Genomic DNA, 26,352 nt, shown 5'->3' with positions numbered 1-26,352 from the left:
CTTGATTTCTCTTTTTACAACTGTACCAGAACTTCACAGCTACAATGATAGTATGAACACATGAAAAAATGACTTCACTCAAACAGGATCTAGAAAAGTAGGGTGACCTCAGGGCCAGGGCACCACCCCTGCACGGTGAGGTGTACAGTCAGTCGTTCGATAATGGAGAGTGTGTGTGTGCGCACATATGTGTGTGTGTGTGTGTGTGTATATACAGGTATCTCTATATAAATAACCATGTTCAGTCCTTTACAAGCCTGTAAATATGATGTTGTGCTCCATGTTCACTATTTGAAACTTCAAATACACAGGCCATGCAGAGGAGAGTTTCTTGTGTATCCCTGTTTGTTACCACCTGTTAAAAAAAAGAAGTATATACATATATCAATAAAACACCACATGAATGAAAACATATTCCATTGTGCCGTGACGACTTTGATTCACTTGGAGAGGAACAGTCCCAAGTCCAACAATTGGATTATTAGAAATCTGCCCGGCCTCACTCTGCCCCCTCTAGCGCTAATTCAGGGTATTACAGGTTGGACTGGAAACCTATCTGAGTTCCTATATGTAAGAAGGATCTTGCAGAAAGGGTCTCACCCATAGTATGAGCCCCAGAAGAGAACAGAAGAATTAGTGTGGATTTTCTGACATGTTTACAACAAAGACAATTTCCTGCAATCCTGTCCACATGAGACAGTCATTTATTCTAGGAACTGTGTCCTTATTCCTAAGCTTTTACTACATTTGTTTCACAATAGCCAATGGCAGACATAAACTTCATGAGTGCCTTGCTCCCCACTTTTAACCAGAAGTGCCCGGATCAGTAAAATATATGCTGAGTCAAGAAACAGTGGTAGAATCATGTCAAATGATCATTCTTAATTTCTATAGGCTTTACTCTTCAAAGTGTATTTTGAAATATGTATCTGCTTCCCCTCTTGAGTTGAGTGGCTCAGGTCCATCTTTCTCCTCCCCACACCGTCTCAGTCTTCGTTCAGATCCCGAGCCGTCTAGCCCAGACTGCGGCCCCCTCCCCACTGCACCTGCCTCCTTCCTCTCTCCTCACTGTCCCAGTGCCCCAGGCCACTCTCAGAAGACACTTTCTGAAAACAAATCTCACCCAATTTTCCTATTCAACATTCTCCCAAGACTCTGTTACGTGTGTGTTTCATTAGGCCAGCTCCGTGTTTTCAAATATTTTGACTCTCAGAGCCTGGTCCAGTTTGTCGTTGGTCTCATTCCCTGCTATGCATTAGGCTGCTTCGCCCACTTCATTTTCCTTACCCTTAAGGCGCTCAAACTGATGGTCTCTGACTAAAGAATCAAGTCTTGTAGTGTTTGTAATTTTCTCATCACCGCAGCCTGTACCATCTAAAGTCCACATAGATCTGTGTGATTTCTTAATGCCCATCTCATCCAGTGGACTAGAAGTTCTTGAAGAACAGGAACCACATGTCTCAGTAACTGGCTTAGTGTCTGACACACAAGTCATGCAGTAAATATTTGCTGGAAGAATGAGAAGTCACATAATAACGGCGATCGTACACTAACTGCTTAGTATGTACCTACTTGTATTAAATGCTTTACATACATGGTCTCATATGGTATGACAACAGTTCTATGAGCAGGCGCTATATCACGTTCCCTCTGATGAGAAGGAAGCTGGGGGTTCCTTTGTTTAAGACATACAATTGTTAACTAAGGAATCCAGATCTTCTCATTCCAAAGACCTTTTTCTTAACCATTATGTCATGCTGCTCTAGACAACTGATACGGTAATGGATTATCTCCTTTCTTTTTTCTGGGAAATAAAGATTTTTTTCAACACTGGTACTCACGGGCTTTTCTAGTCATTTCTTGCTGCTTCCCTCCCAGATCAAATACTCCAAGTTTGTAGTTCTTTCATCCTCAAAACCTCTCTCTCCCTCATCAGCACACCCAAACAAATGCCATGTTCTGCTGCTTTTACTCCTGAGCAGTCCTTGAATCTATCCCTTTTCCACCCCAAGGTACCACAAACCTTGCCAGGACTCCTCCACCAGGAGCCACTTGCTTGGCACCAGCTGCACATGGCAGCCGCAAAATCCTCCTAAGAAACAGAAACCTGACAACATACTTTTGCTTTAAAATGCTGGCTGGGTAGCTCAGTTGTTTGAGCATCATCCAGATACATCAAGGTTGCAGGTTCTATCCCCAATAAGGACAAACAGCAGAATCAACCAATGAATGCATAGATAGATGGAACAACAAATCAGTGTTTCTCTCTCCCTCTCCCTCTCTCTCCCTACCTCTCTCTCTAAAAGCAATTAAAATAAAAAAAAAATCAAAACCCTAAAAAACCCTGTTGGCTTCTTTTAAACATTTGAACATTAGGATGAAGAGAAAACCTTTTCTCATCCTAAGAGGCCAAGGAGACCCTGCCAGCCTGGCCACTCCTCCCCAGCCAGCTCACTGCTCCGTGCTCTCCTTCATCTCCACACCAGCCACATGACCCTGTTTGCAGTTTGACTTGCCCCTGCCTGCCCGCCTATCCGTAGCATTCTTCCCTAACCTCTGTGCCTGTTCACTGTTCATCTGGCAGGTATCTTTCAATTGCTTCTTCCTTAAGGAAGCCATCCTTGACCTTCTGAACTAGGTCAAACCCTCCCATTCTATGTGCTCCCTTGATACCATGAGCCTACCTCTGCAGCCATCAGCCACCATTAATATACATATACTTTGTGATTACTCAGGGAACGCTTGCCTCCCTCATCAGACTCCAGGATAGCCGCCCCACCTGTTAGTTCACCAAATCCTAGAACCTGACACTTAATTATGCACCCATGAAACAGCCCCTTTCTTGGTAAATCTGAAAAATGTCTGCTTAACCATCAAGGCAACTTAAATATCATCTTTTAACATCCCTGAGAACTCACCACCTCACCCCAACTACAGGATCTATGACCCGGTAACTCTGTGGTGCCTATTTCACATATAGTCACTATGACCTTGTATCACAATCATTTATTTACCTGCCTCTTCTCCCTACCAGGCCAGGATTAACTATGAGACAGGTATGTGTTTTATCTGCATTGTATTCTGGCAGCTAGGACAATATCTCCATAGTTCAGATGAACGAATGAAAACATTCTCAGTAACCTCTGAGGTGAGGAGTACAGATCTGAGCATTTTGTTTGTATATGGAAACAGGTCAAGAGACTTTAAATGGCTTACCCGAGGTCACAAAATAGAGCCGGGTCTCCAACCCAAGGCTCTGATTCCATCACCATGAAATATCCTACAAAGGGTCTTTTCCATTAACTCAAGTCTTAATTTATGTCTGTTACTGGCTCTGTGACCTAATGCATTCCTTATCCATAAAGTGGGAATAAAAATGGCCTCACAATTCTGTAATGAGAATTGCATATTATAACATTTACAAAAGGTTTAACACGTGCCTGGAACATCTAATCCAGCCTACCTTCTTGCAAATTTTCTAGGACAGAATAAATCCTATTTAGGCCTCATGATTAAGATTTGAAAGGAGGGGAAAAAATGTTTCTAGTAACCTGTATGTCTGAATACGACTTCAAAAGAAGACAGGAAGACCTGGCCTGTGGTTCTGCAGCTGTCTTCCCGTCTGTCTGGATGTGGTCCCTAAGGCCCTGCATCTATAGTTCACCTCAATTCCTGAATAACCTTGGTAAAATCAGATAGTCTAGCCCACCAGGTCTGGAAATGGTCTTGTCGACACAGGCTTTGTATCCAAGGTACCTAATAAAACACCACAACTGTGTCCAGCAGCTGCCATCCTGGCCATGACCCTATATCCCACCCCTGTGGAAAAGGTTCTCCCGCTCCTTCATCAATGAGATAATTCTGTTCTCACAATCCAAAAGTGCTGACTTCATTTCAGCTTTTCTGAAACTAAAATATTATTTCCAGCAGATATTTATTGACAGCCACTAATCCTTCGTATCAGAGGAGGAATTTGTTTAGTTGTTTAATGATACCTTTTGAAATTAATTTAACATGGTGCATTTTCCGGACGTCTATGTTGCGTGGAGCCACATGTTCCAAGGGAGCATTACTAATAGAGTTACATGGGTTTTATGGGTAATGGATGCTTTAAATTTTTCCAGGCCTATTCTCCTCAGCTGTACTCCACGAGAGAGGGTTTTAGGGACTGAGAATATATTCCTTAAAATGCTGAAATAGACACAGAACTGGTTTTCAAGAAATAGCTAAGACTACTCTAAGAGAGGTGAAGTGGCCAACCACTCACAGAGCTGTGGTTAGTTCCTGAGGCTGTTTCATGTCCACACCAGGACGCCACAGTCACCTTCTGCTCATCCGAGCACCAAGGTGTGATCTATTCTTAACAACAGGGAATACCTATATGACAATGACTCCCAGAACCCCAAACCTTGAGTTGCTCAATATTCACCAAGACTATTAGAGAAAAGGATACTAATAAAGACTAGTTATTAAAGAATATGTTTTACACTCTTTCCCTCAGACTGCTGATTTCTAAATTTTAGAGGGACCTAGACACACTTACGAACCCACTGAGGTTCTCTCCCCGGAATAAATGGATATCGGCTCATTTGCCAGTCTCCTAGGGCAGGATTTCAATTCCTGTGCAGAACTACCTGGGAATTCTAATTTGATTCATCTGAGGTGAGGCCTAGGCCTCGGAATCTTTTAATTTTTATTTATTCATTTTTACATTGAGGGAACTGGCTCCTTCTGGCTCTTGAAAGTTACTGTTAAATATTAAGGGATTTCATGAGCTGGACAACTACTAGCAGCTTGAAATTGTCCTTGGAGGGCAGATATACACATGGAAACAAGCAATCAGGGTGGTGGTGGTTGTTTTTCTTGGGGTTGGGGAAGTCTGAGGTAGAACTTTTCTTTTTCACCAGCACACCACTGATTGAGAACCATAAGCTGAGTGAACCCAAAAACTCCAGGTACACAATTCCTGCTCTAAGTATTCTAGTTCTTGTTCCTAGTCACAAAACAGGCCTGTCAGAGGGCGGACAATTTGACCACAATATTTTCTGCTGCTGCCCCTTTCAGCAAAATTCTTGCCACCAAGTTTTGTTTGGGCATTTTTCCTTCAGTTTAATTAAGGAATATTATTATTATTATTATTATTTTTAATGAGCCTTATGAAACCCATTACTGTTTATTTTATAGGTATATTTTGAGGACAACATTATTCTTAATTACCTCCCCAAGTCCCAAAATGAAGCCTCCATGAAAAATTTGTTTTAAAGTTAAATATTAAGAGGAAAAAACACCCCACACAGCACTGCCCGGGGAACCAGAAAGCTTTCCCATCGTGGACACTGAGCACCATTATTTTTCTTTCCCTTTAGCTGCCCATTAAGTTTTGATCATACTTTTCAGCCTCTGGAGAATATTTCCAACCCTTCCTGGTCATGACATTATTCTAATTTATATTTTTTCTAGTACTGAGAGTTCACATTTTGCTGTCTTAATATATGTTACTTCTTATAAGGCCTTGTAAATCCTTCTGGAAATGAATCAAGGTATGTTTGAAATACAAACTTACTAAATCAGCTTTTGCCTCACTTATGATTTACATACTATGTTGCAGCTAAGACTCAAACTTGGCTATCACTGGAATTACCCAGGGAACTTAAAAAAACACATATTCCTGGATCCTACCCTCAGAGATCCTGATTCAACTGACCTAGTTTGCAGTCTTGGTATCAGGATATTTAGATACCAGGGTCTTTCTTTAGGTCTTTCTAATGTGCAGCCAGAATTGAGAACCTAGGACCATCACTTTTTATTACCCTGCTGAACTCCAATTCTGTTACGCTTAGAAACCCCAGCCAGATGAGACCCCTTCTTTTCTACAGACTTGAACCCAAACTAAGGCCACCTTTGCCCTATGGATGTGTGAATTCAACTGGTGATTGACCACATGGGGCCCAACCCAACAGCCTGGTCAGTTGCCTTGGCCCAGGCCCTGGTGCCTCCCAGTCTCCCCCTTCCTGTCTCTACCCCCACATTCCCCACCCCCCACCCCCCACCTCATGGTTGAGTCCACCAAAACAGGAAGAGACAAAACAGTTACCAATAAAATTGTGAAGTTTTCCAAAACACTATTCATCATATATTTCTCTGGTAAGTGTTTGAGCTTGTGGATGAAGTTGATCATATATTCACACATCGGGGAGCGGTTTATTCGGTATACGAATCGGCCATTCTCAAACCTTGCATACTCCGTCTGTGTGGGAAAAAGGATTTGAGCATTTGTACACTTTAGACTTCAAAAATACATGAGAAAAAGGTAATACCTGTAAAAGCATTTTACTTTTCCAACATGAAATGTCTGCTATATACTGTAACTACATAGTATAAACTGTATTTATGCAGTTTACTTAATTTTAAAAGATCCTATATCCAAACTTACTACCATACTTAGAATTCATTATTTATTAAAGAAATTAACAAAAAATTGGAAGGTGCCTCATCAGCACAGTGGGTAAGCATGTCAGTCTCATTAAAAAAAAAAAAAGGAAAAATAATAACTTTAAAGAAGATTTGTATAAATCCTTTACAGCAAAGGTCAGGGAAAAAAATCTAACCACCTACTTACTGATTCTCTGCCTGAAGACCTGAAGAGTAGCACCAGCCATTCCCAATTATTCAAAGAGCCCAAAGAAAGTCCTTTACTCTGATAAGGCTTCATTGGCCAACAATCAATTCAGTCAATTTCTCTACTTGAGGAAAACTACTTCACACTCACCATGAGCCCCTGACTGTTAGTTATTTATGCCATTAATTAAAGAAGGAAGAGTGAGCCTTGGCCGGTTTGGATCAGGGGTGAGAGAACTGGCTGCAGACCAAAGGGTTGCAGGTTTGATCCCAGCCCTGGTGGAGGTCGTGCAGGAGGCAATCAATCGATGTGTGTCTCTTACATTGATGTTTTTCTCTCTCTTCCCCTCCCTCCCTCCCTTCCACTCTATCTAAAAATGTCCTTGGGCAAGGATTAACGGAAAGGAAGGTGGGAGGGAGGGGAGGGAGAGGGGGAGAGAGAGAGAGAGAGAAAAGAAAGAAAAGGGAGAGAGAGAGAGAGAGAGAGAGAGAGAGAGAGAGAGAGAAAGAAAGAAAGAAAGAAAGAAAGAAAGAAAGAAAGAAAGAAAGAAAATACTTGTATATATGCAGTTTGAAGATCCCATTGAAGCACTCAGAAATAAGAAACATACTCCTGGATAACCTTGGATCAGAAAGGAATTAAAAAGAAAATTACAAACTATCCAAAGAGTAATGAAAAGGAAAATACATCAAAACTATGGGACCCAGTAAAGCTCTACTTGGAGGCAACTTAATGAAGCAGCTTCACATCTTCATCATTAAAGATGGAAAAAATACAGAACTAAATACACATCTTTAAAAAATTACAACCCCACAAAATAAACCAAAACCACACACACACACACACACACACACACACACACACAAATCAAAAGAAACCAAGAATAGGAAATTAATAAAGATAAAAGCTCAAATCAATAGAAATTTAAAATGCAGACAGAATAAATATAAAAACTGGTTCTTTAAAAAAGACAAAATAAACTCTCAAGAAAGGAGACAGAACCATAATTACAGTAGAGATTAGAAGATTTACAAGTGGTTACTTCACCTAACTCTAAGGGGGAAAAAAAACCAAGAAAACCTAGAGGATAGGATGCTTTCCTAGCAAAATACAAATTGCTAACACTGAACCCTTTTAAGTAAACTTCAATTGGTCAGTGATCGTGGAAATGACTGGAAAGTTGTTTAGAGATCTGCCGCTGAAAAGGGTACAAAGACCAAATGTTTACACAGCCAAGTTTTACGTAACCTTTAAAGAATAGTTATTTTCAATGTTATTCAAACCATGCCAGACCACAGAAAAAGGTAGGTGTTTCAATTCTTTTTATGAAACCAATATACACTGAATACTGAAATTTGATAAAAGAGATTATAAAAAAGAAAAACATAGACTATAATATCACCTATGAGATGAAAAAATTCTATGTAAAATAACCAACGGAAAGCATCAATGTAACCAAAGTAGACTCTCTTCGGGAATGTTGCTGTGGTACACATATGTGTTAACTTATGATGTCAACAAATGGGAGAAAAATCATATAGTAAGAGTTGCTGAAAAGGCATTAGATAAAATATTGCAGTTATTACTAATAAAAACCCTAAGTAAAATAATTATAGAAAGAAAACACATATTAAAAAACTCACAAATATAGAAAGAAAACACCATTTATAAAAACCCAAAATAAATATAATCGTACTTGGAAAACACCAAAGTCACATCCACTAACTTCAGAAACTATATAAGGGTACTGTTATTTAGACATCACTACTTCTACAACTGTGTTGGAGGTTTTAGCAAACTAAAAGGTGAGAAAATAGTATTTTTTTTTTTAAACTGGCATAAACATTGGAAAAGAAGAGATAAAATAAAGCTGCTAATAAGATTATATATAGAAAACCCAAGAATCTAGGGGGAAATGACCAAGGATAAGTGAGAGAAATATAGAACGTTGTCTTGAGAGAACATAAATATACAAAAGCCAAGATCTTTCCTCTCTTCTAGTAATTAAAATCTAGAAAGGGAAAACTGTATTGTATTAACAAATTATGTAATATTCAGAAATATATTTAGACAAAAAGGAATAAACTTATATATCTATGAAGTTTTATTAAAATAGATACAATGAGATGGAAATGCAAATAGGTTCCTGATTGGAAAAATTTAACATCAATTATATATCAATTTATCCCAAAGTAATATCTAAATCAAATGCAATTACAATTAGATTGCTCAAATAAGATTTTGTTTCTCTTTGCATTTTTAAAATGATCTCATCATTTGAAAGAATAAATGCTGGTTACTCACCTAGGAAATAAATGAAAAAGAAGACTGGTGAGACTGACTTCCTCAGTAGATATCAGAACACACCATAAAGCCATTGCAATTAAATAGACATGGCATTGGGATATGTAGAGATAAAGGGTAGAGAGAATAGAGAGATGCCAGGAACAGCTCCCAGTTTATGTGGTAACTTCAAGGGCAGAGATCCATTCAGTTGGAAAAGAATGAATCATTTAATAAGTGTTTTAGACACAAATGCCTACCTATTTGGGAGAAAATATAAGCAGATTCCCCTTACGTACATAAAGCAGAAATACATTATAAATGGATTAAAGGCTTAATTATAAAACTGCACCTGCCATACTTATACTACCTTCTCTGTGGAAATTCCTGGGATTTCATCAGTCACCTTTCACTAGTCCCTGAACTAATATGGAGCTTTGGGTGTGTTACACAATGAAGGATAATTTGAAATCTGGAAAACTAACTGGTCACCTTTTCTCACATGCACCTGTCCATGCAAGAAGGCCACTTACACATAAGCCCTAACAACTGACAACTTGGCTATTGGGTAGCAATGCCCAGCACTAACCTTCCAGGTTCCCATCCATGGACAGGTAGTGTTGCTTGCTCCTTCTCAGAGGAGATAGAGGTAAGCAGATTCTAGGTCTTCCAGGTTTGCCTCATTACACAGCCACCTTCCCACCCACCCTTCTCCAAGCTTCCCAGACACTGCACTGAGCCAGTTCCCCTCCTTCTATTTTTGCCCTCTGCTCCTTTGTTTGTGTCTCCCTTGCACTCACTGCTGGGGCTGGCTGCTGCTCCCCAAACTGACTCCTTATTTCTATGTTCTTGTTATTCTCTCTCTGCAGCTAGATGTCTATTCCCACCTGTAATTATCTTTAATGCTTAGGATTCCCAGTTAATATTTTCAGTCTTTACCTGTCTCCCAACTTTTACCCTATGTCCTCTTGAACACCCTCTTTCCGTCTCTCTGCGGTGACAGCACTGTCCTTCCAAGGATCAAGTGCATGGTCTTTGACTCTTCCTCCTCTTTAATCTTAAATATCCCATCTTAAATATCTAAGTCTCACTCAAAATGTCTTACGGGATTCCCACTGCCACCAGTTTAGTAAAGCTCATGACCCTAACTTAAATGGGCCATCTAGTCAGCTCACCTATATCCCCTTCTGCCAGCATCACCCTCCTTAACACCATGCTCAGGACTCCTGTCCTATACTCAGGCAGCTGAGGGCCTGCAGCCCCCCAAATCTTCATTGTTCAGCCCTAGGACCTATAAAGCACCCCTTCCTCCTTCTCACTCCCCAGTGCACCCCCCCTCTCACACCTCAGCACCAAGTCTTTGTCACAGTCAGGCTGGGCTCCTGGACCTGTGAGGTCCAGGGCTGCTGTGAATGAAAGCTTCTCACTGAACATGGATCAGTTGGGTGATGAACAGAAACACTGGAGAAAACTTTAAATGGAATGTCAGTTGTAAATATCATTCACACAAAGCAGCCCACTCTGATAAAACAAACAAAAATTTGTTTTGAAAAGAAGGAGGCATAAAATTACAAAACCACAAATAGGTATTTGATTCCACTATGTACTGGAATAGACTTAAAACAATTATGATGAAAGGGGTAGAAATGGCAAACGCAACAATATCAAAATCAAGGTGTCGGGGTTTAGAAGGTCAGCACCAATCAGCTGAACACCATCTTGGCTGTTCTCTACAGTGCCCGGGAGTGCCCTTGGACCTGGGGAGGGTGAGGAGGCTTCACCTGAGGGCAGCAGCTTCCATGGCAGGGCACCCCCACGAGGCCTCATGCAGGAAGGACTAAATACTGCTAGCCAGCAGGGCAGGGCCAACTTCAACAGTCGAGGGGGGCTGGCACGGGATCTCCTCCTGGCCTTCTTTCAGTTGCTTTCACATCATTTTGCCCGGGCAAGAAGACCACTCACAGATAAGCCCTGACAACCGACAACTTGGCTGTTAGGTAGCAGTGCCCAGCACTAACCTTCCAGGTTCCCAACCATGGACAGGTAGCGTGAGAGGTAGAGAGAGAAGGGTGTGTGTGCATGAAGGAAGAGACACCAAAAAAAGGTAAAACTCTCTGCCCCAATAAAGATTTAAAGGACAGCAACAGTCTGGCCTTGAAAGAAGGTTCCAACATACAGAGACTGACTTACCTCTACTTTTTCTACTACTTGCTTCCCAAAGGAGCAGACTTTGGTGGAACAGGTGACTGTCATGTTTTCAGAGCTCTCATACTGACTGGTTACACCATAAAAAGCCCCGGCATCATCTTGAATATTGCAGTTTAAATCGGCCTGTTGGAAAGGAAAGGGAAGTAAGGATTACGCTCTCGTTGCAGGAGGCATGGCCCCAAGCAGTGGCGGCCAGGGTCAGACGTTCACTCTGAGCGGAGGTGCTGAGGTGATGATGCTCACCTAGAAATAAGTGCGATGGCCCCACTGGCACTGCTCTGGAGACAGTACTATCTGGGCAGTGTTCTCTGGAAATGACACCCTACATGAATCTATTGTTTCACTTCCTTGCATTCAGTATCAGAATAGCGCTGTACGCTCGCAATAGAATATTCGTGAGGTTCTTAACAACATGCAGAAAACAGTAGAGTTGACCACTGAACAACATGGGAATTAGGGGCTCTGACTCCCTGCACAGCTGAAAATCTGTGAATAACTTTTGACTCCCTAAAAACTTTACTAATACCTACTGTTGACCAGAAGCCATATTGATAACATAAATGATCAACACATATTTTACTGTATCCTTACAATAAACTAAGCTAGAGAAAAAAATATATTAAAAACCATAGGAAGAGAAATACATTTACAACATTTGTTGAAACAAATCCGTGTATAAATGGACCCATGCAGCTCAAACCCACATTGTTCAAGGGTCAACTGTATATGAACTGAATTCATATTCAGTAATATTTAGAGATATTTAAAAGAACAGGAGAATCTACAGAAGACTGGCCATTTGTTATATATGTAAAAACAGAAACTTCACTACAAATTAAGCATCTAAGAGAGGAAATGGTTGCTTTTAAACCCTCACAAAGATACTGATAGTTAACACCAACCACCACTCACTGAACACATTTTTATGAGTATCTACTAGGTGAGGCTCATGCTAGATACTCTGTAGGACTTGACTACAACCTAATGTGGGCAATATATACATAAAGTAGTTATAAGTTAGGTAGAAAATTGGTACCGTATCAAAGGTAATCAGAGTTCAGACCACGGGAGGCGTTCCTTTCATTTAGGAGTGTTATTTAAGGGACGGTGAAGACTTAAGATTTAAACATGCAGAGAAGGGCTGAGGGAACAGTGTGGGCAAAAGCCCAGAGCACTTCATTCCTGCTATGTGCAAGGACAAAGGAACCTGGGAGAAACTAGTTTGTAAATGCAACTGGGTCCAGTGTGTGGAGGGCTAAATAAGGGGTGTGGATTGTATCCTATAGGAAATGGGGACCCCTTGAAAGTTCTGGGACAAGGAAAAGACGTGATCAGAACTGTTTCAGAAATGCCTCAGCATGGAATAAGGTCCTGTGGAAAGGGAGGCTGGGAGGCTGCAGGTGGAGATCACTGATGGATGAGGTTCCCTTCCTTTGAATATCTCCTGACCCCCTACTGCTCATCAGGTAGGGGGCAGAGTGAGCATAAGCTGAACCAATCCCTGCTGTTCAGTAGGGAGGATGTCACAAGAGAGATAAGCACTCCTGAGAGAGGCAGAGGAGACAGGGAACAGACAACAGTGGGGAGGGGTCCCTCGGAGTCAGGGAGGCTCTGAGGATGATGCAGCTCAGACCCAAAGGCAGAACGCTGGCTTAGGCAGGCAGCGCATGCCATGAGAGAGAGGCAATGTTCAGAGGGCACGTGGCCAGAAACAAGGACTAAACAAAGGCTGGGACAGACAGCAACGGAGAGATGGTGGCAGAAGCTGGGGAGATGGGAAGGTTTGGGTTTTATATCCTAAAACCAGAGGGACACAGGAGTTGTAAGCACACGGGATGCAGACAGTGATGGGGTGTGATCAGATCTGCATTCCGAAAAGGCAGCCAGACCCTAGCCTGGAGAAGACGCTGGAAGGGGAAGCGAGAATGCAGATAGATAGGCGCCCTTTACAGCAGTCCAAGTGAGAGGACAGCTGGACCATGTGGGGACTGTTGAGACAGACACAGTTAGGTATGATGCACAAATGAGGCTATGCATATTTTGTGAGGTTTGGCACATTTTTACTACCAAATTTCAATACCTTAACAAGCACTAACTAACCACCGTGAAGACGGGTGTCATTCTATATAGGCTGTTAAAAAGGATCTGCATTTGAATTCCCTTCTTGAGTTGAGTACCAGGAAATGTACTTTCCTTAGGCAAAACTTCCTATTTTTTTGCTTCATATAAAAAGAACTATATACTTTACATTCCCCCTTTCACCTTATGTGCCAAGAAATTCAAAGCTAAATTCAGTGCTCAACTACAGTAATTAACTTACCCGTTACTTCTAGTAGCTACTAACAATCAGCGTACAGCCCTCTTACTGGATTCCAATCTGCTTTCACTTGTACTTTTCCAGTTTTATATTGTCCATAAATTTAGTAACACTCCCTCACATTTAGCTTTCGGGAATTACAGGGGGCATACATCATAAATAAATAAAAATGCCCAGGTGTGCATTTTTATAACATTTAAAGGTTTGACATTTGGCTCCATAAAAGAGCAGCTTAGCAGGGGGAAAATGGGTGTCTTTCCCCAACTGAAATCTGTATCTGAACCACCCAAGGCTGAAGAGGTCCCGGGGTCCGGCTGAGCTCCAGCCTCCAGAGCAAGGTTCCAGTGTATCTGAGGCACCCTGGAGCGGACACTGGGATCACCACACAGCTTCCCACAGGGGCGGAAAGGGGGCCAGCAAGCACTGCCACGGCCTTGTGCTGCCTCCAGCTGAGAACCTGGCTCTGAGGAGTGTCTCAGGTGCTTCGTGGTGCTGGGATTACCAGTGATGTTTGTGGGATTTATGCTCTTACTACAGTTGGCCCTCCCTGGCCATGGGTTCTGCATCTGCAGGTTCAACCAACTATGGATTGAACATATTAGAAAAAAAAAAAAAAAAAGCTACGCTGTTGCAGACATGCACTATATAGTTAAGGCTATAATGGTTGCATCTGCACTGCACTTGAACCCTTTCTTGTCATTAGCACCTCAACAATACAGTGTAATGACTATTCACACAGCATTTACATTGTATTAGGTATTATGAGTAATTTAGAGTGCTTTAGAGTATGTGGGAGGATATGTGTAGGTTGTGTGCAAACACTCCACCCTTTTATATAAAGGACTGGAGCTCTTGCTGATTTGGGCCGAGGTCCCTGGAACCAACCCCCGTGAATACCGAGGAGCGACTCTATATGATGTGGTTTGTGCCAACAAGTTCTAGCACTTTTAAAACATAAAAACATTCCTGCAGTCATAAAAAAATCAAATTGGGAAAAGGGTGTGTACTTTGTTTCTACCCCTGAACTTACCAGCCTTCCCAGGTGACCAGGTGATCTGTTTCTCAAGTGTCTCTTTAGAAATATTTGGCATTCAGATATTTGAGCATATACATTCCCTCCTTTTATTGCACTAACAGCACTCTTCTAAACTCTGCTTTAAAAAGTACATTAAAATTTTTTAAAAATATGTTTTTATTGATTTTTTTTGAGAGAGAAGGGAGAGACAGAAACATCAATGCGAGAGATACATTAGTGGCTGCCTCCTGCACGCCCCCTAGTGGGGATCGAGCCCACAACCTGGGCATGTGCCCTGACTGGGAATCGAACCTGGACCTCAGTCCATGGGATAATGTTCAATCCACTGAGCCACACTGGCTGGGCATAAAAAAAATATCTAAAGTACATCTTAGAACTCATGTATTACTGATACAGAACGTCAGTATTAAAAAAGAACAGCCAGGCCCTGGCTGGTTTGGCCCAGCGGTTAGAGCGTTGGCCTGTGGTCCAGAGAGACCCGGGTTCGGTTCCCACTAAGGGCACGTACCTCAGGTGTGGTTTGTCCCCGGCCCTGGTTGGTCGTGTGGGCGACAGCCACTTGATGTGTCCTTTTCACGTTGATGTCTCTCTCTCTCTCTCTCTCTCTCTCTCTCTCTCTTCCTCCCACTCTATCTGAACAAAAAATGGAAAAAAATGTCCTCGGGTGAGGATAAAAAAAATAGAAAAAAGAACAGCCACTTAAAAAATGAACAGCCACGCTTTTTAGTGGGTGTAGACTATTCCATTGTCCAGATGCTCCATAATTAGGATGCTTCCCAACAACAAACGATGCAATGATGAGTTTATGTGGGGCAGAAGAGGTGTATCAGAAATTATTTTTACCTTCCTTCCTTTCAACATTAAACAATTCCCAGCTTTGAAAGAATGGGCTATAAATGCATTGCTAACTAATATTGTAATTTAAACAAACTTGCAATTTTGACATAATCAAGTTGCTTTGAAAGACTGATGAGCAGTCAAAAGCAGTCAGGTGTTTGTGGTGTAAGGGGTGGAGTGTGAAAGGAGCACAGGGAAATAGGCAATGGGTGGAGGAGTCAATGGGAGGGTAAATGGAACTAGGTTATTTTTTTTAAAAACTGTTAACCTTAACTTACTTTGGTGACTGAACAAGGAGGGAGCCATCTTAAGAATTACACCCCAACTCCCCAGGCACAGTGTTTTGTTTTCTTTCATTTTTTTTTAATGCTCTATTTTTCTTTCTATTCATTTCCATGGCATTATTTTTGATAAGTCAAAGATTTGCAATGTAAGCAAATCTGGACACTTAAGATCTAAAGCAAACATGGACATACATATACAAACTAATCTGTCAATATATACAATCTAAAAATGCTAATCAAGTTAAAGAATAATATTCCCCATAACTTGATGTTCGTAAAATTACTGAAAATCTTCACAGCTTTGGTTTCCATGCTCAATTAACACTGATGGGAGCTGCCCCATAACAGGGCATACCTCCTAGATTCTGACAATGAGAGTAGATCATTTTTAAGACCCCATTCCTTTAATGGACAAGATTATTTTCAGTAATAATCAGCACTCTGCTTTGTTTAAAAGTTTAAACACAGAAACTACAAAAGTAGTAATAGAAAATGACAGAGTTAAAATAACTCAAGTTCTGTTTCTTCATCTTCATAATTACTGTGTCATCATGGCTCATTTCTGACTCTACTGTTTAACCTGAAGAAACAGCACCATGGAAACCGCAGTTCAAATGATTCCAAACTGTTAGGAACTTACTCTAGAAATGAACATGAGGCCAAGTCCGCATGTGTTATTAAAGGATTAGTGATCAAATGAGTAAGTATTGCAAGTGGGCTAATTTTTTTTTTTTTATCCTCACCCGAGGACATTTTTCCATTTTTTGTTCAGATAGAGTGGGAGGGAGAGAGAGGGAGAGAGAGAGAGAGAGAGAGAGAGAGAGAGAGAGAGAAACATCGACGTGAAAGGGACACATCAAGTGGCTGCCACCTGCACGACCAACCAGGGCTGGGGACAAACTGCAACCAAGGTACATGCCCTTAGCGAGAACCCAACCTGGGTCTCTCTGTACCGCAGGTCAACACTCTAACCGCTGAGCTAAACCGGCCAGGTCGCAAGTGTGCTAATTTGAAGCATATTGCATATGTACATAGGAAATAAAAATACAACACTGATTTCACCAATAGTTTAGGGATTAGGCTAATAAAGGATTTCTTTTCTTAAAGGAGTATTTTATCAATGGTACTGTTTAGAACTGTGGACAGATGGTGATAATAAAAATGAAAACAATTTTGCCCCCTAAAAATTCTCTGCAGATACTAAACCTCCTTATTGCCTGGACCTGAGAAGGCCCACTCCCATTATCTCACCTTTGCTTTACCACTGTCCGTTAGAATTATCAAAATAACATCAATTCACTTTAATTGGGAATGAATAGCCTAAAGGTATAATGAGATTATGAAAGAACACACATTATGAAAACCTGCCCACAGAAACTATCTCAACAAATAATGAGTTTTATAGTTATCATGGTTAACTATTTTTTGATGAAATTATAGTGTAACATGTATTCAGAGAAATGCACAAATCACAAGCTTACGGCTTAGTTAATTTTCATAAAGTGGACACACTCATGTAACCAGCACCCAACAAACAGAAGAAACAAACAGAAGCCTTCCCACCCATACTCCTCCCAGTACAATCACCCCTGCTCTCATTCCATAAGAGTAACTTTGATCCTAAAACACTATACATTAGTTTTGTCTGTTTTTTTTAAACCCTAAATAAGTGCTGACTCCTTTGTGTTTAGTTCACGCAGCATTATACCGTGAGAGTTGCCCAGGCCGCTGTGTGGAGTTCATTCATCCTTGTTACTGTAGAGTATTTCATTGACTGAAAAACACCACGATCTATCGATTCCACTACTGATGGACATTTGCAATGTTATGAAAGTGCTAACCCTGAACATTCTCGAATACACTTCTGACGAACCCATGTATGCATTTCTGCTGGGTGTTCCTACAAATGAAGCTGCTGGCTTTCATTTAGATGAAGGACAGAAAGTTTTTCAATTTCTTTGCCTTTTTTTTAAAGTTTGAGAAAACTTTAAATTATTTTTAAAGGGATCCCCAGCCTTTCAAATAACCAATTTTCTATTAAAACTGCTTTGCGATTACTCTTGAACATGGAAAATACTCATGTAGCCCTCCAACCACATCACAGCTGCTCTTCAGGAATTCTGTAGGAGGAGGTATTGATGTGAAAGATAATTATCTGTCACCTGATGATATTACTATTATCCCAGAAAGAAATGCAGTCACTGAACTCCCAGGAAGTAAAGGTAGAATCAAAGAAAGAATGCTAGCATTAAATCAGCAGCAAAGGAGGCAAACTCTGTAATGAGTCTGGGAGTCAAGCTGGGTTCATTACCCACCCTACTGAAAACTCAGGGCAAACATTTTGTGGAGTTCTGAAGGCAAGCAAATGAGGAAAAAATATGCTGATATCAGAGATGTAGACTACTCTCTGACCACAGGATATTTTCTAAAAGCAAATGAATACAAAAGTCCAAGAAACAGTTAAAAGCAGCAAACTTATCTTCCCAACAAATTCCAAAGTCAAACTATATCCTATCCGTTGGGGACAGACAAGCCAGCCTAAAATACATAGGTGGTCATGGGCCAGGTTCAGAAGTGTTAAAAAGAAAACAACACTTGAAAATATGGCTGGATGGGGAAGGCCATTCTAAGGAACCTGCCCATTTTGTCTCAGCAAGAGATTACCACATATGTACTGGGTTCAGAGGCCAACTCTTACTCCTACCACCCAATGCAGAAATCCTCTCTACAGTATCCTGGCATGTTCTACCTTCTGGCTAAATACCTTCCGATACAGGAAAATCAATACTTACTATGTGTTAGACAGACCTAATTGTTAGGTTCTTTTTCCTGTTGTATTAGTTTTCTATTGCTACTTTAACAAGCTACCACAAACTTAGTGGCTTAAAACACCACAAATTTTTGATCCTATACTTCTATAGGTCAGACACACAACATGGATCTCAGGAGGCCAAGATCAAGGCATGCGCAGAGCTGCGTTCCTTTCTGAGGCTCTGGGGAAGGACCTCTTTGCTTGCCTCTCCCAGCTTTTAGAGGCCACCGGCATTCCTTATCTCTCAGCCCTTTCCCCATTTTCAAAGCCAGCGACACCACACTGAATCTTTCTCACACTGCCAACCTGTCATCTCTAGATCTCTTCTCCTGCCTCCATCTACCATTTTTAAGAAACCTTGTGATTACATTGGGCCCACTCAGATCAAGATATTCTCCCCATCCGTTGGTTAGCAACCTTGACTCTCCTTTCCCATGTAATGTAATACATTTACAAACATCTTGGATAAAGACTTGGATGTGATTCTACTTACCTCACCCATGACATTGCACGGGCTTCCCTGTAGCTTCTACCTAGAGCTCTGCCTTCTGGAAGCATGCAGACCTAAGAACATGACTGTGGGACAAGTCTGCACTTCTCTTCATTTCGCCCTTCATCTCACCTTTCCTTTCCCTCTTCTCATCCATGAGGTTGTTCAGGTGCTATCTGCTTCCCAGGAGTCAAGTTCTACGTTTATTTTTATTAAACTCCATCCTGATTTCAGACCTCCCTTCCATCTAGTCCAGATTCTGACTCTGCCGTTATCTCATCTCAGACATCTGACTGCAGCATGAACAGCTGTCCCCTCCTTCGGTCTCAGTGTCCTCATTTCTAACCACAGAGAAGGCCTGGTGATCAGAGGAGATAATGCATAACTGTATTGTGCCACACAAATGACAGCCGTTAATAAAACTGATAACCGTTTCTATTACCTTACTGATTTAAAATATACACCAGGACAGAGATAAAGATAGAGCCTCAGTGACATCTACTTAAGTGTGACCCAATGTAGATGGTGGTTTGTACTCAATAAACCTGATAAAAACTCCCCACAGAGCCAGTCTGAGCCCTAATTGACACTAATCAGCACAGATGCAATAATGGCGTTTTCCAAACAGAAAAGTCAGTACCTTTTCTGATTTGTGAGTTTATAACAAGTCTTAAATTGGGGGTATAACTGCTCAAACAGGTATAAAATCATTTTTCCCACACAGATAAATTAGAGATGTTATTTAATTCTTTCTGGAAATCAAAAAGGCAATCGTTAATAAACGTGTGTTGAATGAATTAAAACATTCAGCTATATGTGTGGGCAAGTCCTGGGAAACAACACAAGGTTGAAGGAGAAGCAGGTTATAATGCCAGGCAGAGAGAGCTGCCTGCACTAAATAGCAAGGAAACAGGATTTTCCCGGATTCTTCCCCAATTCATCCTTCTCTTTCAGTCATTCCTTGACTCCTGCCGCTAACACATTCCAGTCACCAGGCAAGATTCTGGGTTGGTTTCTCCTCTATTACCTCTCATTCAGGAAGCCCATGTATTCACAGACGGGTTCCACTGTTTGATTTCATGCTTTTGAAATTAAAAAAAAACATTAATGTCATTTTTAATTACAACTTTTTAATTACATATTCAAAGAATGTTCCTTCTTATTTCATGGGTGAGGAAAACTGAGGCCTCGCCCAGTTATGTAGGATCCAGAGCTCTGAGGAGAGGGCTGGGCCAGGGGATCCTCTCTGAGAAAGCTCAGGCCCCTGCAAAACTGGCCACTGGGGGCTGAAGTAGGAGAAAGTGAGTGCGGAGGTTGCCAAGAGAAGGACGGAATGGTGCAGCTCATGCAGAAGCGGTATTTAGCTGGGGACAACTACTTTGTCGCTGGCTTCATAGGGAAAAAGCCTGCTGGAACATAGAAGCAGAAAACCCCAAAGGCAGGGCACCCGGACAGGAAAGGAGCAGTCTGCAGTCACTCCCTTCCCACCCATCTCTCCCTTTCACCCAAAGGCTTGGAGGGGCTGGGCAGGAATTACTCTGCTGCAAAAATGAAAACATCAAGAGGATAGTCCCTGACAAGAGAGAGTATAATAGGCACTGATGGACTCAAGGAGACGCTGGCATTTCAAACCACCACTTTGAACCTCTCTTCATCCTCTCTGAGCAATGATCAAAGGACCAAGATTTCAAATTGTGAAGCAATTTTTTCCAATGGCAGCATCTGGCTCCTTGGCAAGCAGCACTGGGAGTTGGGCTCTGTTGTGGGCAGCTGTCCAGGCCTGCTGCATGGTGAGACTCGGGCAGGCAGGGCACCTCGTGGGCCTGGCAGCTGTTCCCACAGGCACCGAAGGACATTCTCTGCAGCCAGCCGGCTGTGAGCAGTGAGCCTAGGCAGCAGTGCCTCCGGAGACAGTGCTGGCAGGGGTGTTTCTGAGGCAGCCGGGGCTCGCATACCTCCTGCCACCCTCTTTTACGGGTACCTGCCCCTGGCCAAGACCTAAGCAGCCAGCCCGACTTTGCAAACAGAGGCCTGGGGTGGGGTAAGTTGGATGATGGTGGGAGAATTCCCAGTAAACAACCTGCCCTTGAGGAGAATGATGAAGCTGCCCACAGGGAAGCAAGTCTTTGAGCTTGTTCACTTTGGGCATAGTACCCCTGCCCAGCACAAAAGGACAGCAGCTGTAGTTCTCCTGCAAAAAGCTGTTTTTAATAAGAATAATAGGAATAAAGGCAGCCCCCAATCTTCAAGTTACTTCCCACTAATTATGGCATATATTTACAGCTAGGAAATAGGAGATTTTAAAAAACACCACCAAGAGCCCCTTTACTGTGCAGATTGGCACCCCTATTTGAATTTCATAAACATTTAGTACTTCAAAGGACCTTAAAAGCTTGCTCTAATTACAATACTCACCACTTGAAAGGATGGCCGTTTGCATTGCAAATTCCTACAAATACCAGCATTCATTAAGAAAAATTCAATTAATATCACCCACACAACTTCAGGTAACTGCCACTGACTGGGGACTTCACACAGCAGCTGCGAGGAAAGAGCCAAGGCCTCAGCCCCAAGCACAAAGCAGCTGCCTGGCCAGCTCTTTCCAAGGAGGCCCTAATGAGCACTGGGCGCCAGTTGAGCGGGCCCTTCACACACCGCATCCTCCGGGTGTGCTGACACTGCCCAGGACCACCCTTTCCAAACCCCAGAACAGGACCCTTTTCTGGCCTAGAGTTTTTGTGCAAGCAAAGTCTTACATAAAACAACAAATTCCATCAACTAACAAGTCTAGACTTGCCAAATAAACTACAGGCCACCCAGTTAACCTGATTTCTAGATGAACAACTTTTAAGGGGGTATCCATATGTCCCAAAGATTGCGTGGGACACAACGTACACTAAAATGTTATACACTGTTCACCTGAACTTCACATTTAACTGGGTGGCCTGTATCTTTATTTGCTAAATCTGGCAACTCTACTAACAAGTCACCTTTACTGAAAAGAGTAACAAAAATTGGGACTTACCCTCACATTCTCATTGCTGTAAGAAGACATCTTATGCTCAAGATATTTTAAGTGAGAAAAATAATGATGCTGATGAGTGATACATGAAGGTAACTCTTATTTAAGTAAAAAACAGTGGTGTCTGTGCAATGTTTGTAGATGCATATAAAAGGTCCAGAAGGACACAGGGCTGAGGGGGAGCCCACTTTTTCTTCTATAGTCTTTTGACAAGCTAGGACTATTTACAATAAGCTTATATTGCTTTTGTAATGCAAACAATTAAAATGGATGGGTGGGTAAGACGTACCTGCCCAAGGGAGAAGGGATTTCACATATCACCAAGGGGCTAAATCTAATTTTAGACAATTGACATTAGTAACAGATTCATCACTAGCACCTAGAATAGCTTTTGTGTGATGTACATCTCTTAAAGTCTCCTCCCTGCTCTTCAGTAAATTCCTTGAGAAAGCTTACCCAACAAATGATCAGGCACCTCACTTTTATCTGTCTACCCTATCAGAACTGACTAAGGGGCAGTTACTGTGGAGGTGGGGAGTGGAGGGGGGTGGATTAACTCCTGATAATCCACTTATTCCTGGCAATATTAAGTCTGGAAATAAGCAGTCCCTTCAGCTCTTCCCTTCTCAGGCTTTTCTTGAGATCCAGTTACAGAGAGAAGCTGACCATGCCTCATCAGCAGGGCCAATCCTGGGAGTGCAGGTGCATCATGTGTCTGCTTCCCCTGGACCTCTGGTTAGCAGCAGCTCTTGGTGAGACTATGGCTTAGCACCTCTGCCTGTAACCATGGAAGGGAGCAGAGTTAAACAGCCCCATGCAAAAAGAGGATGAACTCCTGACCTCAGCTTTGTTAGCAACTACTGAGCCAAATGACCTAGGACAGAAAGCATTAGAGGAACAGCTGTCAGATGGACTCTCCCATAAAGTCCAGGGAACTCCCAAATTAGATTCTGCATAGATGTCCTCAAGAGTTCAAGGTTAAAAATAAAAAGTATCTGTGGTGCAACTGAGGCTAAAGAATTGGGGGAAAAGCAGAGTGAGCTTCTGGTCCCATTGTCCAGCTGTCCTGTTCTACGTATGTTTTCAGGGGATTCAGAAAGGGTGCTTTTAAATAAAGTGACTGCCACAGGGATCAGTGTTCCACCCTCAACTCTCACCATTCTCCAGGTTCTATAAGGTCCAGCGGCCACGGCGTCCTCTGCCCCCTCCCAGAAGGACTGCTTCTGCACAAACATCCACTTCCTGAAAACTCCTCCCACTCCCCTTCTACTGACCAAACTCTTTCAAGAATCAGCTCAAATATCATGTTTTTGTGAGGCCTTCAGAAATGTTCTCAGACAAGGAGGGTTCCTCCTCCTATCTCTGTGTGCCCACATTTCCATCACAGCTCCTACCCCACGGTGTGGTCATTTGTCTGCCTGTGTGTCTGCCTCTTACTCATGTCTGTCTCCCCAGCTCTCTAGGAGCAAAGTCATTTTCAGCGAATGTTTGCTGAATAACTCACTAGTGAAGTATCTATTACTAATGTAAATAATTATTTTTGTAAGGACAACTCCAGACAGCGCCTGGAACAGCTTTTGTGTGATGTAAGTCTCTTAAGGTCTCCTCCCTGCTCTTCAGTAAATTCCTTGAGAAAGCTTACCCAACAAATGATCAGGCACCTCACTTTATCTGTCTACCCTATCAGAACTGGCTAAGTGGCAGTTACTGTACCTCATGTATAGCAATTTCTCTAGTTGAATGACATAACTTTTCAGCCGGGGGGGGGGGGGTGGCTATTGAAAATCCACCACATACATTGCCCTGCTGAATAAACAATATACAGAGAGGACCCTGCTCCCTGGAGGAGGCCTACAAATATGTTAGAACATGGGGCTGGGAAAACAGGAAGAAAGCAATAGTAGACAACAGTCAATGCAGACTGTGCTAACAAGCTCCACATATTTTTCTTATGTTATCAAACCAAAAAGGGCAGGTGTGCAGGTTTACTGACTCCCCTATCCCTCTACATGAAATACCAAAACTTGCCTATCTAGAGATGATTTTTCAAAGAACAGACTCTCGGTGAAGATAATCATATAATCATAGTTTACTTGAAAGGAATTTATTACATTTTAGCCCAGAAGTACCTCTGAATATGGTGGTATTTCTAGCTAATCTTCTTTCCACTTATATCATCCCATCACTTAATACTGTTCACGTAATTTCAGAACCTAACGCTCTTCTGAGATGTGACAGAAGTAGAGGGAAATGGAAAACTTGAACTGAAAGGCCCTTTCCTCATTGAGAACAGTTTAAAACATGTGGGGAGAAAATTATTCCATCTTGCTAACTTCCTTTTCCATGAATAGCAACAGGGACACTTGGTTCCAAATGATAGACTCAAGTCTACAATTCAACCTAAGTCATGTAGAATCCAATTAGAACCAGGCTGAACCTCTAGAGAGGGTCCCCATGGCCAGCGTACATGTGCACCCGTTTCTTCTGCTTATATAAAGCCCAGTTTTTAATTTATAGCGTCTGTCATTTTGTCCAACAAATGTGATTTCATTCCCACCAAGATAAAAGCATCTTGGAAAGGCTGCTCTCTTTCCAGATAAAACTTGCTTTCCCTTCTCTGTTTTATAAAATCTCCTATCTGCTTTGGTTAGTAAAACTAGCCTTTATTTTTCTTCCCCTAAAAAAATAGGTTAAGAAAGTAAGTTGAATGACTATACATATTGTTAATTATTTACACTGAATATTCAAAATTCCAAGCATTTAAAAAAGATAACATAAATAACCAAAGGGTAACATCATATATGCTGACCACTATTTTAAAAATGATTTCAAAGAAAAAAAAGAAACACTGCATTAAATGTACATAAAAATTTGTTTTTAAACAGCAGAATACACATCTATCCAACTTCATTTTCATATTATTTCATTCTTTATTATTCCTACCAAATTTGAGATTAAGCCTTCATCATACTAGTGGTTCTTCTGAATATCTTTTGGCTATAGGGTTATAAGTAACTTGTTAGGGCAGATAGTAGAATTTTGAGGCTCCTCCAAAAAGAATAGTTTCAATAAATTTCTTATTTGGTTAAACCCACAATTTCTCATTTATTTCCTTAAGTAAGCTATATGTGGCTGGAAAGGAATTTCTTTTAAAAGTCAGCTCAAGCTGCAGTTGGGATTTTGTCTTTCAGGATGCGTGACTGAATCACCCCCACCTCTTCTAGCTTTGGGAATTCTATAATCAATTTCAAGACAGTTGGCATTTTATCTTCAACTAGCTGCAGTGGGCAACCCATCTGCTTGAACCTCAATGTGGATACAAAGCTCAGCTCTGTCCACTTGTGTGTGGGCATCTTCCTTTCTTATAGCCCACACAGCACCCGATCATTGTTTTATAAGGAAAAAAAAAGGAAAGTTTGCTGCCAGTACAAAATGTTGGCCTCACTTATTATACATCTGCTTCCACACGTATCCTCAATCATAATAACAATTTCAATGCTGCATCAAATTGTAATTCTTCTGACACATTTACATTAAGAACTCAAATTTAAGCTAAAGTTTTCACTAGTAGTATATAGTACTACAGCCCAGATAAGTCAACTAAAGTGACAAGGAGATGATGAGATGCCCTCTACTGGTGAGAGTCACAAAAGTCAGGCAGTGATTACCATATCACCACTCCTCTGTGGAGGGGCAGGCAAGAGGTGATTATGATGTCGACTGTAAGAGCACCCCACTTCTAGGACTGTTGAAATGGGGACAAGTATATATCTAGAATGGAGGGAACAGAGAATGAAGGATTAAAGACCGTATAAAGAAAAAAAATAATTGCAGATGTAGAAAAATTCAAAAACAGAATAACAATAGAAAAATTGTTTTGCTTTTAAATTATACCACACAAGGCTGATGAAGATGTTTGGTATACTCACTCACTGCTTGATGATGTTAGAAAGCAATGTGGTTATTTTCACACATACACAAACACACATATACCTATACACACATATACACATATATATTCAAAGCCATATTACCAGTGTCTAATAAAATAAGAATGGTTAGCCCTGGTCAGTGTGGCTCGGTTGGCTGGAGCATCTTCCCATGCACCATAGGGTCATGAGTTTGATTCATGTCAGGGCACATACCCCGATTGTGGGTTCAATACCTGGTCAGGGCACCCTAGTTGGGACAAGTACAGGAGGCAACCAATCAATGTTTCTCTCTCATGTCACTGTTTTTCTCTCTCTCCCTTTCCCACCCCCTCTCTCTAAAATCAATAAAAAACAGCCCTGGCCGGCTTGGCTCAGGGGTTAGGGCATCAGCCCGCGGACCAAGGAGTAGTGGATTTGGTTCCAGTCAAGGGATTGTACCTCAGTTGTGGTTCGTGCCTGGCCCTGGTTAGGGTCATGCGGGAGGCAACCAATCAATGTGTCTGTGTGTGTGT

The 26,352-nt window shown here is 41.7% G+C and overlaps 1 protein-coding gene across 4 annotated transcripts in view; it reads right to left on the bottom strand.

The window, feature by feature from the left end:
- Positions 1 to 241: 241 nt before the first annotated feature.
- TEAD1 (TEA domain transcription factor 1) overlaps positions 242 to 26,352 on the bottom strand; it is a 251,112-nt gene continuing 225,001 nt past the window's right edge. For all 4 annotated transcript variants that reach the window (XM_036258524.1, XM_036258526.1, XM_036258525.1 and 1 more), the window contains 3 exons: positions 11,093 to 11,233; positions 6,095 to 6,247; positions 242 to 355 (listed from right to left, as the gene is read on the bottom strand). In XM_036258524.1, the coding sequence (XP_036114417.1) occupies positions 242 to 355; positions 6,095 to 6,247; positions 11,093 to 11,233 (408 nt within the window). The remainder of the gene's footprint in view (positions 356 to 6,094; positions 6,248 to 11,092; positions 11,234 to 26,352) is intronic.

Source organism: Molossus molossus, unplaced genomic scaffold, assembly GCF_014108415.1.
Source record: "Molossus molossus isolate mMolMol1 unplaced genomic scaffold, mMolMol1.p scaffold_m16_p_13, whole genome shotgun sequence".
Taxonomy (NCBI): Eukaryota; Metazoa; Chordata; class Mammalia; order Chiroptera; family Molossidae; genus Molossus; species Molossus molossus.
Note: the sequence above shows the minus strand (reverse complement) of the source record. Positions and strands in the feature narration are given on the sequence as shown.